The 17968-nt window shown below is 40.7% G+C and overlaps 2 protein-coding genes across 13 annotated transcripts in view; one reads left to right on the top strand and one right to left on the bottom strand.

Annotated features, from left to right (window-relative positions):
* MTMR3 (myotubularin related protein 3) overlaps nucleotides 1–17968 on the top strand; it is a 134029-nt gene that overhangs the window by 98886 nt on the left and 17175 nt on the right. For all 12 annotated transcript variants that reach the window (XM_074391158.1, XM_074391159.1, XM_074391161.1 and 9 more), the window contains 5 exons: nucleotides 6125–6221; nucleotides 9865–9978; nucleotides 14085–14290; nucleotides 14887–15018; nucleotides 16027–16138. In XM_074391158.1, the coding sequence (XP_074247259.1) occupies nucleotides 6125–6221; nucleotides 9865–9978; nucleotides 14085–14290; nucleotides 14887–15018; nucleotides 16027–16138 (661 nt within the window). The remainder of the gene's footprint in view (nucleotides 1–6124; nucleotides 6222–9864; nucleotides 9979–14084; nucleotides 14291–14886; nucleotides 15019–16026; nucleotides 16139–17968) is intronic.
* Nucleotides 16121–17968, bottom strand: part of LOC141582622 (uncharacterized) — a 77857-nt gene continuing 76009 nt past the window's right edge. Inside the window, exon 6 of the mRNA XM_074391167.1 lies at nucleotides 16121–16205. Coding sequence (XP_074247268.1) covers nucleotides 16147–16205 — 59 coding nt within the window. The 3' untranslated portion in view covers nucleotides 16121–16146. The remainder of the gene's footprint in view (nucleotides 16206–17968) is intronic.

Consider the following 17968-nt stretch of genomic DNA (forward strand, 5'->3'; position numbering starts at 1 on the left):
ATCTTTATGAAATTTTTAGTTCCTACCATCTCCTAGGATAATGAACTTAATGAGTACATCCTGCTGTATTATGTTAAATTAGAACTTTAAGGCCCTTGTCTCCAAGAGGTATTCTCTAATTTTGAGTTGCCAGCATTTACTCAGCAAGGTTTGCTTTCTCCTATGCTGTTCTCTCAACCACAGACCGAGAAGTCCTTATCTTTTTAGGAGAGCTTTTTTAGTCCCTTGATAATTTTAGTTGTTTCTTTCGAATTTGAGCAAACTCTTAGGATATTCCTGAGAGGTGCCAAGTCAGAACCTCACTCTGGTCTTTTAATTACGAGTGGCTTTGTCCTGAGGTGGAATGACTTTGGTCCCCTTCTGATGGTATCTGATATTCTTTGGCCATAAAGATATCTACAGTGTCCTCTGTCTTTCTGTAGGTTTGTGATGCAAGGGCACATGATGGGTAGAGTACTGACTTAGGAAACCGGAATTCAAATCCGTATGAGATTTAGTTGGAAGAAGGAAAAAAAACTGGGCAAAGAATTTATGCTCTCTATACTTTAATTTCCTTCGTGCTTTAAACTGGGGCATTCATGCTTTTCCTGCCCAGGCTGATCAGGTATCCTGAAGATCAAATCTGTTAATGCTACAGAGTTCAATTCAGTCAATGTTTAAGTGCCCCCTATGTGCCATGTTTATGAAAACACTTTGGAAATTATGCAACTACAAGGTAATGCAATCATACTTGATTGGCTAGAGATTATGAGTAAGGCTTGCATTTTGTTTCTTCCCAGTACACATAGTCCACACTGATGTTAACCTGCCACCACACAGCGTGGAATCTTGTATTTTAGCGACTTGGTTGAATGTATGTGTATGTGTGGCTTTTGCCTTTTATGTATATTCACTGTGGAGTACAAAGGAAAAACTTGGTTTTAATTAAAAAACAAAACAAAACAAAAAACCTCGAGGACATTTTTTAAGCCAGTCAGCCTGGTTCTTTGTCACTACCTAATATTGTTGAGTGATGGTGGTGTCTGTAGCATTACTCATCACATATTAGCATACCAGACAACCATATACTTACAAGTCATCTTTAGGATGAGATAACACTTTGGATATTTCAAAGTCATGCCTTTTTATAATCTGCCCCAGTACATGAGATCACAAGTATAGACTCTGAGGTATGGAAGTTAATCTTAGAGCAGTTAATAAAGCCTTTTATGGAGTCTTCTCTACTTAGCCTGTTAAGAGTAGAATGTATCAAAGAGGAGGGAAATGAGAAAATTACATCATTGTCTTACTATTCATGTAAATCTTAGTTTCTGGCTGTTGAACCTGTCATAGTTAAGCCAGCTATACTGTGGCCACAGTTCTAGGGCTTAATCAGCTTTGGAAGAAGTCTCACCATTGCTGTTGGAGTTCACCTGTGAAACCTGCAGAATCCTTTGCCAAGTTCTTGATCCTTCTCTTAGCTCCTCAAACTCTAAAAAAGAAGTGGACTTACAGCTAAAAGCTTCTCTCTCATGTCCTTAACTTTCTGCTCCTCATTGCAACTGGCTTGTTGGTGATGGCTGTGTACTAAAATGTTAATCTGGAGGCCTGACAGATGACTGGGCAGTTTAGCTGCCAGTTTAGTAGAATCAGGCCTACCTCTCTAACCTCTCTCCTGTGAAATGTCCATTAAGCCCATCTTTTTTATCCACAAATAGCATATGACTCTGGGTCTTAACACTGCTGTGAAGCTACCTATTTATCTGTCTTCCGGGTTTGAATGCAGTCTAGGAAGTTGCATCTAGAGGATTTACTGGGACCTTTGTACATAGAAAAAGCATATTTCCTCTCTCCGTATTTGAAAATCTGGAAGAGGTAGTTCTTACCTTCTCTGACTCTGGTATTGGTCTGCTTCCTCACTTGGCAAGTAAAAGCCTATCCTTTCTGTTCCAGGCCTTTAAGCTGTATGTAATCGTGGGCTTGAATACTCAGATCAGTCAGGGAGCTAGACTTTTCGGGGAAAATTTCTTAGATTGCTGATTAACGCTGTGCTTATGATAGAGGGCGTTAGGGAACTTCACTGCCTTTAAAAAGAAAATTTTTCACTTCCACTAAAATGAAAATTGCTGGACTGTATTATTTGTAGTATAAGAAACACTAAATGTTGGCTGGGTGCAGTGGCTCACGCCTGTATTCCCAACACTTTGGGAGGCCGAGGCCAGTGGATCACGAGGTCAAGAGATTAAGACTATCTTGGCCAACATGGTAAAACCCCATCTGTACTAAAAACACAAAAATTAGCTGGACATGGTGGCGTGCACCTGTAGTCCCAGCTACTCGGGAGGCTGAGACAGGAGAATAGTTTGAACCCAGCAACCCAGCAGGCAGAGGTTGCAGTGAGCTGATATCATGCCACTGCACTCCAGCCTGGTGATAGAGCAAGACTCTGTCTCAAAAAAAAAAAAAAAAAAAAAAAGACTGTTGAAAGGGACAAAGGCAGATAGGAAGGGATGAAATTGAAATATAAAGCCAAACAAAAACCTTATAGCTCCAGTATTTAAAGTAAGTTGGGGTATCACAGTGTATTTAATGTTGAATCGATTGAGACCTGAGATAGAAATTTTTAAGGGAAATCCAGCAATAAATATTTTTTCTGGCTAAGTAAACATGAGTGAACATCTCACACAGTTTGCAAGAACTGATTAAATTCCTGATGTATGTAATGATGTGGTTTTCAAATAGGTTATGATCCAGTAGTGGGTCATAAAATCTAATTTCAAAGGAATGGAATAGAAAATTTCAATTCGTGTCACACACATAGTAAGAATGGATATTGTTTTGTGAAACGCTTTTTAAAAAATAATGTATGTTGTATTAGCTGGGCACAGTGGTGTGTACCTGTAGTCTCAGCTTTTCGAGAGGCTGAGATGGGAAGATTGCTTGAGTTTAGGAGTTCATATCCAGCTTAGGCAACATAGCAAGAAAAAATTAAAGCATGTTTGTTGTATTGTGATGTAAAACATAATTCTTATTGTGGATTGCGATGGTCAGTTTCAAAGTTTATGAAGTCACTGCATTAGAGGATATAAAAGTAATTAAAACTCATTCCCATTCTCAAAGAACTCAAAATAACAGATTTTCTATACCTGATAGTATGTATTTCTGCATATAGCTCAGAATTTTGTGCTCTGGATGGTGGTTGTAAGTCCTCCTTTGGGAAGTGGTTCTATGAAGTAAATTACTGTCGCTGTTATTTTTTTGCCAGTGGTTATTTTTAAATCACAAGATCCTTTTAGGATATCTGTGTCTTACCCTAAGAGCTATTAATGTAGAAGATCATTAATGTACAGCTCTGGAGAAGCACAAAAAAAACTAAAAATCATTAATAAAATACTTTTACCTTCTGCAAAGACTTGGAGCTATATCCGAGTAGGGAAAAATTGTTTTTTTTTGTTTTTTTTTTTTTTTTTGTCGCCAGGCTGGAATGCAGTGGTGCTATCTCGGCTCACTGCGACCTCTGACTCCCTGCTTCAAGTGATTCTCCTACCTCAGCCTCCTGAGTAGCTGGGATTACAGGCACATACTACCGTGCCCAGCTAATTTTTGTATTTTTAGTAGAGATGGGGTTTCACCATGTTGGCCAGGATGATCTCCTTACCTCGTGATCCACCTGCCTTGGCCTCCCAAAATGCTGTGATTACAGGCATGAGTCACTGCACATAGCAAAAAAATCTCTTAATGAACTTGGAAGTTGCCAGTTTTGCAGCTTTTAGATTGGGATTATGAATTAAAGACTCCATTGTACAGCAGGACAAAAAAAAAGTCTCCTTGTCTGTTTTTTGTTTGTTTTTGTTTTTTTTGAGACAGGGTCTTACTCTGTTGGCCAGGCTGGAGTGCAATGGTGTGATTACAGCTCACTGTAGCCTCAGCTTCCCTAGGTTCAGGTAGTCCTCCCACCTCAGCCTCTCAAGTAGCTAGGGCTACAGGCATGTACCACCACAACCTAATTTTTGCATTTTTGTAGAGACGGGGTTTCACTGTGTTGCCCAGGCTGGTCTTAAACTACTGGGCTCAAGCAGTCTGCCGCTTCAGCCTCCTAAAGTGCTGGGATTACAGGCATGAGCTACCACATCTGGCCTAGTATTCTTGATGGTCAGTATTCTTTGCAATTTTTAGACAGATGGCACCCCAATTCACATAGTGTTTTTCCTATTCGGAAGCCTGTTACATTGCTTCTAAAACTTTTCCAAAATGGGATGGATTTAGCTATTATTTTTTTTGTGCCTCTCAACCTCATCTTTTTATAGCTCTCCTTCAGGAAACATATAATACCTAGCTTGAGCTCAAGAAAAGCAGTTTAAATGGGAAGTAGTTTAACAGAATTCTCTTCCATTCAAGTAATTGCTGTTTCCTATTCTGTAGCTCCTCTCCCAGGGAGAACAAAGCTTTATACTTTGATCACCAAAGCGAAGTCTGTTTTGTGCTTTGTTGTTGTGGTTTCTTCCAGTCTTGCCAGCATTTATTTTACAACCTATAACACTGTATATTAGAGGTACAGCTTAATATTTTTAAAAATAACATACTGCCCTAGAACTGTATATGTTTTCAAGGAAGAAAGTTATTTCAGATTTACTGAATTTATGTTAGCTTCATTTTTACCTTTGTTTTGCTCTCCTAAGGAAAATAAAGCCAGATTAATTTAGGCTTTATACCGGATTATACCAGTTTGGGTGGCAGTTCTTACAAATGATCAGCACTTAGTAGTACGGTGTTTCCTGAGATTCCTGGCTGGCAGTTACGATTCTGTGACCTGTTTGTTAACCTGCAATTCTATCATCTAAAAGGCTCTGGAAACCAGAATGTTTTTCATACCCTATTTAGTATCTTGGCTGGACCTGATCTGAGCTGATGTGAGGCTATTTGTTGCTTTATTTATCCCACCTGGTATGAATGATCCATACCCTTTACAGAAATGTTAGTACTTTTTAAAGGAGATCCTGTTAAGAGTGTGAGTTGAATATTATAATATATGCACTGTTTTACCTTTTGAATGTTTGGAAAACTCTCAAGTTCTAAAATTTGGATCAAAGTGTTTTGGATGAGGAATTATTGCTACTTGTGGTGATCTTGTTAAATTGATTTTATTTCTTAAGGGTACTGTCTGTCTGAGTGTGAAAGTAGGAAAGTAGCCAGTGACAAGAGCATGAGTTTTGGGGCCGGATAGGCCTGCCATAATAACTTCTCTTTTGTAATTTTGTCCATTGTAAAATGAGCTCAGTGATACTGTTCTCAGAGTTGATTGAAAAGATTTGATGAGATAACATAACTCTTTTTTTTTTTTGAGACGGAGTTTCGCTCTTGTTGCCCAGGCTGGAGTGCAATGGCGCGATCTCGGCTCACTGCAACCTCCGCCTCCTGGGTTCAGGCAATTCTCCTGCCTCAGCCTCCTGTGAAGCTGGGATTACAGGCACGCACCACCATGCCCAGCTACTTTTTTGTATTTTTAGTAGAGACGGGGTTTCACCATGTTGACCAGGATGGTCTCGATCTCTTGACCTCGTGATCCATCCGCCTCGGCCTCCCAAAGTGCTGGGATTACAGGCTTGAGCCACCGCGCCCGGCCAAGATAACATAACTCTTGATCAAAATTAATTTCTTTCCTCTTTATAATCTTAACCTGACAGGGATCTTTCTAAACTAAAACTAAATATATGTTCCTTTATTATTTATACAATTCCTACCTTTAAAAATATACAGGCTGGATGCAGTGTTTCACGCCTCTAATCCCAGCACTTTGGGAGGCTGGAGTGGGCGGATCACAAGAGGCCAGGAGTTTGAGACCAGCCTGGCCAATGTGATGAAACCCCATCTCTACTGAAAGTACAAAAATTAGCCAGCTGTTGTGACATGCACCTGTAATCCCAGCCATTCCAGTGGCTGAGGCATAAGAATCATTTGATCCCAGGAGGCAGAAGTTGCAGTGAGCCGAGCTCACACCACTGTACTTTATATATATATATATATATATATATATATATATATATATATATATATAAAATGTATGTATATTTCTATGTTTTTATTCTACCTGTTTCACAAAATGGTATTCATTTCTTCCTTTCCGGTGTTTATCTTTGGCCTCTAGGGGAGCACGTAACTTCAAGGTTTAAAAACGAGGTGGAGAGAATGGGTTTTGATATGAACAATGCCTGGAGGATTTCCAACATCAATGAGAAGCACAAGTGAGTTATATGGGTCCCTGTGGACTGCCTTTCACAGCCAGTGCCTGTGCAGGAACCCCAATTCTCATAGGACAGAACATGTGAACTTAGACTTTTTCTTTGAAATAGTTTTATTTATTAAATCTAAAGGCATGATCTTCAGGGTAGTTATTGAACCTTGTTCTGATTGCTATTATTGGAGTTTGTAAAGTGATTCTTACTTAACAGGATCCTAGAACCTTCCCTTCTACCCGCTTTAGGCCTCTGTTTTTTTCTGGCACATGCATGTCTAGATAATACTGTACTGTATTTTCCTGTAGGCAAGCAGTTACCATTTTTCTCATCACCACTTGGCATCACATCAGAGATAGGATCAGTGGTCTTATAAGCAGTGACAGAACATTTATGAACTAGTTTTTGTGACTGTAATTTTACTCGAGGTGCTATGAAATAGACATAAGTACAGGTCGAATATCCCTTATCTGAAATTCTTGGAACTGTGTTTCACATTTTGGATTTTTTTCAGGTTTTGGAGTATTTGCATAAACATAATGAGATTATCTTGGGGCTGGGACCCAAGTCTAAACACACAATTTTTTGTCTCATATACACGTTATACACATAGCTGGAAGGTAATTTTATGCAATATTTTAAAAGATTTCCTGCACGATGTTTTGTACAGAAAGTTTTGACTGTGACACATCACATGAGGTCAGGTGTGGAATTTTCCACTTGTGTCATATCAGCACTCAAAGTTTTAGATTTTGGAGCATTTCAGGTTTTTGAATTAAAGATGCTCAGTCTGTATTGTCCTTGAATATATTGATCTAAAACCAGCTTCATTGTTATGATCATTTAACCATTAAATATGAATGTATCCATTATTTGGCTACACGTGGTGGCTCATGCCTGTAATCCCAGCACTTTGGGAGGCCGAGGTGGATCACCTGAGATTAGGAGTTTGAGGCCAGCCTGGCCAACATGGGGAAACCCTGTCTCTACTAAAAATACAAAGATTAGCTGGGCATTATGGTGCACGCCTGTAGTCCCAGCTACTTGGGAGGCTGAGATAGGAGAATTTCTTGAACCTGAGAGGCAGTGGTTGTAGTGAGCTGAGATTGCACCACTACACTCCAGCCTGAGTGATAGAGTGAGACTCCTTCTAAAAATAAAAAATAACCATTTAGCCATTACTCTTTTCCTTAAAATGTGTAAGTGTTTTGGTGGGGGAGGACAGTTAACTACTTTTATTTTGGTGATGAGGACAGTTAACTACTATTATTTTGGTGATCTGAATTTCTATAAAACCAAAAAAAATTGTCCAGGATATTTATATATCTGAAATCTTTAAATATATCCATCTCCTACGTTTCCCTGCATCACTAATCTGTGGTCCTTTTCCTTTTAGCTGTCTCAAATTATGATAGCCATTTTCCTGATCTATTTGTGGCTAGCCATCAATGTTTCAGTTTTCATTGGAAAAGCTGTAGCTAATTGCTATACATAGTTCTTAATGTGGACCTTCTCCAGGGAGTTAAGAACCCAGGGTGTTTTGAAGAGTTGGGAGCTACAGACTTTTTATACCTTTGCCTGTTCTCAGTGAAGAGTCAAAGCAAAGAAGGAGGGTGAAAACTGGTTTAAACTCCCTCAGGCCTCAGGGAGTCTGTGGCTGCATTATGCTTTCCTGAGTGTAACCTGTTACACTGGAAATTGTTTATCCACAAGTAAGGAGGTAGTGCATACTGAGGAGCTGAGGACTAGGCAGTGTAGTACTTATAGGACAATGAACAGACTGTTCAGAAGATTAGCTTCAGTAAAAAAACTAAATTAAGCCAGACTTGTTGGAAAATAATCCCTAATTAATAGGGATTTTAAAAATTAAATTCTCGGAGGGCCAAGATAGGAAGGTTGATTCAGCCCAGTTTTGACGGAGTCTCACTCTGTCTCCCAGGCTGGAGTGCAGTGGCACATCAGCTCACTGCAGCCTCTGCTCCCCAGGTTCAAGCAGTTTTGCCTCAGCCTCCTGAGTAGCTGGGATTATAGGCACATACTACCACGCCTGGCTAATTTTTGTATTTTTAGTAGAGACGAGGTTTCCCCATGTTGGCCACACTGACCTCAAACTCCTGACCTCAGGTGATCCGCCTGCCTTGGCCTCCCAAAGTGCTGGGATTACAGGCATGAGCTACTGTGCCTGGCCAGAAATTTTTTTTAAAAAATGAGCTGGGCATGGTGGTGCATGCCTGCAGTCCCAGCTACTGGGGAGGTCAGGGCTGCTGTGAGCCATGATTGCCCGCTGCTCTGTAGCCTAGGTGACAGAGCAAAGCTGTCTCAAGGAATTTACTAGTTCCACCTCAGAGCCAATCTTCAGAATGTTATCACCACCATAAGACAAAATGAGGGTTGGGGGGAGGAAACAACAGGATGTTGAAAGTTCTTTCTACTATGAAGAGTGAGAGCCAGATTTACTCTAGAGTTTAAGACAAAATAAATGGAATGAGATTTATGGGTAGATATTAGCCATCATTACTGGGTCTTAGCTTATTTTTAGGAGTTTGTAAATAGGCGTTAGGAAGTTTGTATAGCTACTGTTAGTCGTAGCCATTCTCTTTGTTCAGTGGCTTTAAAATTACTGAGACTTAATCTTCTGGAAATTGAGAACAGGAGAGAGACATTTAGTGCAAAATGATCAAAACCCCCAACTCCTAAGCTATTTTGTGTTTTTCTGCACTTTCCCCTATGTATAGGATAGGCTAGGGCAGGGGGTTGGTGGTGTGGTGGAGTTTGTGTGTTTTAGGATTTAGATTAGAGGCCTTATTGCCTTCACTATTGAAAAAGAAGACTGGATTATCCAGAAAGAGACATTATCCTGTAAGTAAAAATCTATTGAAAGTATTGCTTCCCAGGATACCAGCTTGACTGCAGCTAGCATCTTCTCTGAAGATGAAAAAAAAAAAATGGGGAAAAAAAAAAGCTTACCCCCCACCCTAATTAATTCTTAAGTATGTTTGATGGAAATTATGATTAATAGCTTAGTCACATTACTAACCTGGTTCAGTGGGACTGAGGTTGTATATACAAATAGGCTGGCTTGTGGTATTGGTTTTGCAGACCCATGGTTGCACCTGTTATCTGTAAGGATGACACCCTGTTTGGTTCAAATCACAGAATGAGTTAATCCTGTGAAATCTCTGGAAACTTGAAATTGTGAGATTTTGTCCTTCACTGAGGGTCTGGTAGAGCTGACACAGACTCTCAGTTCTGTAATTAGACTGGGTGCTCATGTAGTTAGAAATAACCTATGTACTTGTTACAGCAGAAGAGTTATAATGGAGTATAAAGAGATTGACCCTCAACTCCCCCTTTTTTCATTGGTAGTTAAGATTGCCAGATTTCCAAAAGGTAGCATCAAGTGAAACAATCCAAGATAGTATCACTTGATAAATACACATAAGTAAACATTTAAGGCAAAAAAAAAAAAAACTCAAAATAAACTTGTGATAACTCATTCTGTTGAGACCAAAACTCAAAGCACCTCATTGTCTTTAGCTCTGTGGCAATGAGATAATTATCCTTGTGCTGGCTCACCTAGTGTTTCTCTGTCTCCTTGTTTCTCTCCCCTTCATCTCCCCCTGACTCTCCCCACTTCTCATCTTCTCTTTAGATTATGTGGTAGCTACCCTCAAGAGCTCATAGTGCCTGCCTGGATCACTGACAAAGAACTAGAAAGTGTAGCAAGTTTCAGGTCCTGGAAGCGCATCCCTGCCGTCGTGTACAGGTAAGTTACACTGTACCAGTCCCAGCTTAGGCTGGTGCTGCTGCCCTGCTGCATGTGGTCTGCTGCCTCTGCTGCTGCTAACCTGGGAAGGGAGGGGAGGGGTCAGAGAACTTTCTAGGCTGTATTGCTAAAGCTTCTCCTCCAGTAACACATCAGTACTGACTGCATTCAGAACACTAGCTGGCGGTTCATTTGACACAGATAAGGAAGTTTTAGTTGTAAAGTGGCTAGACTTGCTATTTCAAGATCCTTCTTACATTCTGTGAGAAGATAATGTGCTTACTAAGCATTTAGCTTCAGATGTTAGCAGAGCTTTTGGATTGAGAGGTGAGTCTTAGAAAGTGATCATTGGGAATATAGAGTTGAGTTAGCTCTGATTGTCTTTGTAGTTGAAACTTTGACATGTGGAAGATCTCTGTTTTGAGAGGAAGCATTTAGGGAAGAAGGCTGGGGCATGACTGGGTAGAAGATTTTAGTTGATCAGAGGCATGAGAGCCAAGGGATGCAAGTTCTAGATGGGGATGGTGGCATGGTGATGGAGCATGGATTTTGGAGTCACAGATCTGAGTTCAGGTATATTCTTTCACTCCTTGCTAAGGCACCTTGAGTAAGTTCCCTCACCGACCTCAGTCTGCTTCTAATGCACAATGTGTATGATAGTCCTTATTTTGCAGGTATGTTCTGGTTCTGAACGAGGGCCTATAAACACTGGGCTTCTGTACCAACATTAGGAGTAGGTTCTGAGTGCTACTTTTATAATTCAGTGAATATCTCTGTTCTCACAGAAACCTGTTAAATTTTAAAGAAGTCATTCCTTCTTATTCTGGAAAGGTTTCGGATGTCATCTCTTTGTAATGTTTACCTTCTCTATTTCGTTTTCCCAGTTTGCCGGCTTTTTGGACTCTCCCTGAGTTGGGCCAATCCAGTGGCTTACAGTTAGAAACTTCATTCCACTGAAATATTGAGATTGTAGGAAGGGATTTTTCTCGTTGTGGAATTCCTACAGAGGTAACCAGCTTGTTCATTTAGTCTACTAAAGGCAAATTCTGATGCCTACTCTGAATGGAGAGAGATGGAAAAGTATTTGCTCTGGCCCAGTGGAACCCATTATGTTTTCAATCTCAATTCTCGTCACTGTTGTTTTCACATACCCCTAGAAAAGTCAGTCACCAAATTTACCTATCATTCAGATGGTAAGGATGCTACAGGAACTAGAGAGTAGTGAAAGCTGAAAGGATTTATGGGTTTTATCAATGATCAGCTCAGCTGGAATGGGGAAAGCAGCCAATTGCTTCTCTGGGCAACAGCTGTGTTAACGGTTAGTAGCCACGGCATTTGTGGGGATTGCTGACTTTGACTGAAAGGGGGAAGGTACTCTCATTTGCAAAATAAGAGGCTTTAGGTGAATTCTCCTTTGGGCAGAGAAGCCTAAGAGGGCTGGTTGAAGAAAAACTTTTTAAAATGTAATAAAAATGGGAAGCCCTTTTTTCCCTTCTAAAATTTATTCTAGAGGTCATCACCCTAGGTTTTTTTTCTCCTTTTTCTAGAGACACAAGGGGATATATATAAATGAAATTTTTATTTGCGGTTTTTCAAAGAAAGTCTTTCAAAAGACCACAAATTAAAGTTGTTGTTATTGGTGTAGTCCATGTAAAATCAGGCAGGCTTCCTGGAACTGGTCTGTCTCAGAACATGTGTCTTATATCACTGAGCTTCAAACTGGGTTGGTATATTATTTGGGAGCTTTGTAAGGGGTGTGTGGAAGAACGTTTGGGACCCTCCACCATACTCTGCTTTGCCGTCCTAGGTGGCAGGATGCCTGTGACTCTTGACTTCCATTTCCTGAATTTAGTTGTCTGTAGACTGTGGTCATGATTCCTGAGGTTGCCAGCAGCAGTTACTTGACAGCACCATGCTGAACCAGTGCTTGATTAGGGCTTTGTCCTACTGTGATGAGAGAGCACTTAATTGGGTTTATTACTGAAGGCAGAGGTTGCTCTAACACAGCAAGATGGTGTGAAGGGTGTCCATCTGTAGTGCAGTTCACAGCTTTTTCCTTTGTGCATGTGGTGATTATTATAAACTCCTAGTTACTTAAGGGAGCTTGCCTAAATCTAAGTTGGGATTACTTAATTATGTTTCTATATGAAACTGAAGCAGTCTGTGTTTTAGTAGTGAGGGCCTTATCTGTTGGATATCATGATTTTTATACCCTGCCTGGTTCTGTTAGTGATAGAAATGCACTCCTTTAGTGATTTTTAACTGTAGTGTTTGAGTTATCTTTCATGTAGTCTGAAGCATTTTAGAAGACTGCAGAAAACATAATTGCTTATTGCAATAGCCCAGTTGAAATCTAACAGCTACTGTAATGCACTGGCCCTTAAAACCCAAGATCCAGGCTGAAGAGTGCCATCTACTGCTCCTCTTGGGCACTGCTGGGAAGCACCCAGGAAGGAGGATGCTCAGGAAAGGCCCAGCCAGCCTCCTGTGCAGGGTGTGGCGTCATTCAGCTCAGTGGTTGCCCAGCGCCTGTTACTGCTAGGAGGCATTTTATAAAGAATCATTGAGGTTTTATTTCTATTTTGGCCCCATTCAACACATAAGCCAGTTGAGCATGTTGGCAATACACAAGTACTTACAACTACTTCTCTCCCTGGGAGGGAGAATTTTAAAACTACAAGCAAACTGGTAATTTCAGTGGAATTTGATTAGTGCCAAAATTAGTTTGCCTTGTAAGTTTGAGTGTTAAAAACAAAAAATTTTAGTTCATTTTCATCATCCCAAAAAACCCATTCACAGGGCACCCAGATACCCTAGCCCTGAATAATTAAGATGTCCAATGAATAAAGCCTCCACTACTAAAACAGAGCGCTTCAGTTTTATATAGAAACATAATTAAGTAATCCCAACTTAGATTTAGGCAAGCTCCCTTAAGTAACTAGGAGTTTATAATAGTCACCACATGCACAAATCTTTCTCTCCATATAGATTTGCCTATTCTGGATGCTTCATGTAAACTGTCACACAATAAGTGGCATTTTGTGACTGACTTCTTTCACCTGGCATAACCTGTTTGAGGTTCAGTGTCCTAGCTATTCCTCTTTACTGTGAAGTAATCGAATTTTTCTAACTTTTTATTGGTTAAAATTGCCTAACTAGGAAGAGTCTGAGTCATAATAGCACCTGTAAGTAGACTGTATGATTTCTGGTCTCTCTGTTGGAAAAGGATATGTCAGAGTATGGTTTCCGAGGTCGAAGCTCTTCCTCTCTTTCTACGAGCCTGAGGAACGGTAGCTGGCTCACTGAGCTGTCTGCTTAGAATAAGAGCAGTTTGTGACTCATGAAATCTCAGGAGATTTTATAAAGCAGTTCACTGTAGGCCAGGTAAATGTTTTACTCCCAGAGGTGGGCTCTTGGTTCAGCATTAAAAAGGAAGCAGATTTCATTATTCGGTAGCAGAATTACTGTAGTATCTGTAAATTAAGTTACAAATATTACTTTATTTTTGCTAAGAGTACACATTAATTCTTTTTGGCTTTTTGGAAACGAGGTCTTGCTCTGTCACCCAAGCTGGAGTGCTGGAGTAGAGTGGCACAATAATAGCTTTCTGCAGCTTCAGCCTTCTGGGTTCAAGGGATCCTTCCACCTCCGCCTCCTGAGTAGCTGCAGCTACAGGCATGTGCTACCGTGCTTGGCTAATTTGTAAAAAATTTTTTGTAAAGACGGGGTCTCACTGTGTTGTTCATGCTGGCCTTGAAGTCCTGGGCTCAAGCGATCCTCCCGCCTCAGCCTCCCAAAGTGCTGGAGATTGTAACATGAGCCTCTATGCCTGACTCCTGTTAGTAATTTTTTGGGTAACTTTACAGGTATCTCCATGATGGTTTGATAATTGAGAAAGACACACAGGTTTTGTTGTTTATTCTTGTTGGGTGTGTAAGATTTCTACCTTCTACAATACTGAGAGGACTCAGCTGACCCAACACTTAACCTAGAATTAGACTGTTCATTAAGTCACTTAAAGTCTACTACTTTACTTTTGTGTGAGTACAGGGCATCTGAATGGGGGCCCCTGGGATGGGTACAGTTGTCTCTTGTTCCCCATACAGGCACCAGAGCAATGGAGCTGTCATTGCCCGCTGTGGACAGCCGGAGGTTAGCTGGTGGGGCTGGCGAAATGCAGATGATGAGCACCTGGTGCAATCAGTAGCCAAAGCTTGTGCCTCTGACTCCCGATCGAGTGGCAGCCAGCAGTCACCTAGGAATACTTCTCGAGACTTTCCCAGTGGGGGAGACCTTTCTGATGTGGAGTTTGGTAAGGTGCTCCCTGGACCCATGGCAGTAATTTTTATAGCATCTAAGAACTTTTTCTTGAAATGGCCTTTTCCTTAGAAAAGAATGGCCTTTTCCTTAGATTTAGTTTTATAGAAGTGAAAGAGCAGAGCTTCACTTGATGGGATTGTTTGAGGAGTCATGGTTCTTGGCAAAGAATCAGAAGACCCTTTGTTTCAAACCTCAATCAAGATATTAGTGTGATTGTTGTTTTTCTTGCCGTTGTGACAAAAATGGAGTGTTGATGTAATTGGGGACTTGCAGTATCTGCAGACCATGGGGGGAAGTGCCAGGCTTCATGAAAGGATGACAGGTGTAGAAATGAAGTATAAGAGACTGGGCTGTGTAAACCCCATGTGTACTCTGGGACTTGGTTTTGGACAATAAATCCTCCTCGTCTTAAGAAAGCAAGATAGAAAATAAACTAAAGAGGAAAGACCTATGTGTCAAGGGTTTTGGTTAGAAGATTTCATTTTACTGAGCCTTTTTTGTGTCATAAGATGTACTTGTGGGTCTGATTCTTCACAGTTCTGCGAGAGACAGGTTCATTTAGTGTGCCCCCTCCCTCCATGTCCCTAGATTCTTCTCTGTCAAATGCTTCAGGAGCAGAGAGCTTAGCCATCCAACCGCAGAAGCTTTTGATCTTGGATGCACGCTCCTATGCAGCTGCAGTGGCAAACCGAGCCAAAGGAGGAGGCTGCGAATGCCCAGGTGAGGTATATGGTGCTTTTTCCCCATACTTTCTCCTTGTGAGTGCAGCCCATGCCCAACTGAGACTTAGTTCTCAATTTGAAATGAGTAGCAAGCCATATTCTTCATCTGTCCTGTCGTGAGAGTGCCAAGCTGCTCTTTGGATTCTTGACACCATATGTTCTTTTCTGAGGAGAAATGGAGGAGGAGGTGCAGTGAAGTCACATAATCTTCCTTCTTTGTGCCAATTTTTGGGTGATAAGGAAAGCAGATCTTCCTCATAATAAGGCCTGTTCATGTTTGGAAGCTGCTTCTTTAGTGGGCTCAATTTCTCAGCTGTCTAAAAGCTTTTTGTTGCCTTTGACAGAGGGTATACTCATCACTGGCCTTGTAGCAAACTCCTCCGTGGCCTCCCCTTAGGAAACCTGGGGTGAAAATTGAAACAGTAAACATAGAACCCTGGTAAGGTGCCTCTGTCCTAAACTGTAACACCATTACTGTTGGAATGCTAGCTTTCCCCAAGGAAGGACTCCCCCTCCCCCCACCCAGTGCCAGCAGTGTGCTTATGGCACAGATAGAGGCACCAGGCTGTTTGTTCAGATGTGGTCTAAGCTGGTAATTGAAAGCAGCTGCACCAAGGTGAAATTTGAATGCATGAATGCATTGTTCTGCCAGGTTCTTTTCAAAGAGATTCCAAAGCCACAAGTTAGATAAGGCCCAAGAAGTAAAGCCAGAGTGAGATCAAACTAGGACTTTCTTTTAAAAAAATAATAGTTTTTATTTTATGTCAGTAGCTTCTTTACAAATCTAACATTTCCTTTTTACCCTTTTCGAAAAGATAGTTAAAATTCAGTCACTGTGTTCCTCTTATTATAAAGGACCTGGCTAGTAGGCATCTCAAAACATTTCAGTTTCATTAATCAGAAGCTGCAGTGGGTTTGTTTTATAGCTAGTTTGTTTCTTTTAAATTTGGCCATGTGGGCTTTAAATTCAACATATTTGTATTCTCTTTATTGTTACTCTCTCCAGAATATTACCCGAACTGTGAAGTTGTGTTTATGGGGATGGCAAACATTCATTCTATTCGGAGGAGTTTTCAGTCTCTGCGGTTGCTGTGCACTCAGATGCCAGATCCAGGAAAGTAAGTCCTTAGCCTTGGCTTTCATTTTGCATGGCTCTTAAAAAATCAGTTTTCTTCTTTCTTTGAACTAATGGGGAAAAAAGAAATAAGTTTGGAGCAGGCTTTCTTTCTGTTTCTTGGTAAGCTTCAGTTACCAGCCCAATCTCTGCAAGTGTCTCCTTCCTGGGTCAGAAGTATGGCAGCGCAGAGGACGAGTTGGGAGAATATACAGCCCTTTGAAAGGTTTTAAAATCTGTGGCACAGAACAAATCTCAGTCATCAAAACAGAAGCATTGCCTTACTGTTTGTCCTGGGACCTTTCCCTTCCACATCATCTTTAGCCCAAAGTAATTTAATTCTTCAGTTTCTGATGTCCCACATTGATAGTTACCTGTTGTGAAACGGGATGTTTTATCATGAAAGATCAGAATTTATTCATCATGTTCTGAAGGGGTTAAAGTTGCCATTAGGTCAGTTCCTTTTACATCTGCTTTCAGTTTCTAAACTATTCTCATTTACTAAGAACATTATCATGATTTTTATTGCTTATTAAATATGAATGGCTGGCATTTGCAGTGAGGAAGGTGAAATAGTACCCTCTCCAGTGATACTGATTGACTATAAGATAAATTAGGAAGAATGCTCTATAAAACAAAAATGGACAGATAAATATTTAAAAGTCCTGTTTTACTATTTCAGGAAGCCAGAGATACAGTGCCAGAGAAGACAGCATTTTCTTTTTTCTGGTATTTGTGCTGGAGCCCATAGTTGTTTCCCTGGGATTTATTCAGTGGATCTCATGATCACATCAAGTTTTACTGCATTCTTTATTTGATTTATTAAATCAGATGCTGCCTAAACCACTTATACTGACTGCCAGTAGCAAATGATTAAATTCATCATAGTTGTAATCAGTCCAGAGGATGAAGCAGTGTCCTTTGGGGAAAGCCTGACCAAAGAATTGAGCTTGCTGCCTCCTTTGGGAATTAGCCATTTGCATTTGCTATACAGTTCCAGGTCCTAGCTAGCAGCACTTTATTCCCTAGGGTGGTGTGTAGGAGTCTTGCTAAGGACCCAGTGGATCTGCCACAAATTGTGTGACCTTGGCCAAGGGGCTTAATTACTGTATATTTCAGTTTCCTGTCTATAAAATGAAAGATGTAATCAACACGACATGATCTCTAATACCTTCCATATATTAAAATTCTTAACGAGCTGTCAGAGTCAAAAAGATACGATTAGCCTTTGCCTGGTCCACTTAAAGGTCTTAGGGATTTTATTGAAGGTAATGCTTTTATGTATTTGGCAGCAAATCATAGTGCTGCACTGAAGTCTCCCTCATGGATAAAAAGCAGCTGTAGCAGTGATGGGACAACTGTAAGTAGGCCCCCTGGCCTGTGTTTGGGGCTGTGGAGGATGAGTGGATAGTAGGCTTCTGGTGCAGGTTGAGAATAGGACAAGGGAATAGGGAGTCTCTCAGCAGCCCCTCCCTAGCCGGCAGATTTTTGGAGTACATCTTTGTTAGTCACAGACAACATCAAGTGGTATTAAATAATAGGTTCAAGAGAACCTCACACTGGTTCTCTTGTTTACCATTTCTTCAGGGGCTAGGAGATAATTTAGTATTTGTTCTCCTAAGCGTTATCTTTTAGTTCCTTTCAAGAATATGTGAAGAATGCAAATAAACAATAGATCCATCAGGAAGTTTCTCAGGTACCTGCTAAGAAATAGAAAGTCTTAAGATTGGATTTTTACCCAAAACAGACTTACAGTTCATTAAACAGTGGGACTCCCTACTGTATGCTAGGCTCTGTGCTGGGGGTACAGTTATGACTAAGACATAGTGTTAGC

This window comes from Saimiri boliviensis, chromosome 21 (assembly GCF_048565385.1).
Source record: "Saimiri boliviensis isolate mSaiBol1 chromosome 21, mSaiBol1.pri, whole genome shotgun sequence".
NCBI classification, from domain to species: domain Eukaryota; kingdom Metazoa; phylum Chordata; class Mammalia; order Primates; family Cebidae; genus Saimiri; species Saimiri boliviensis.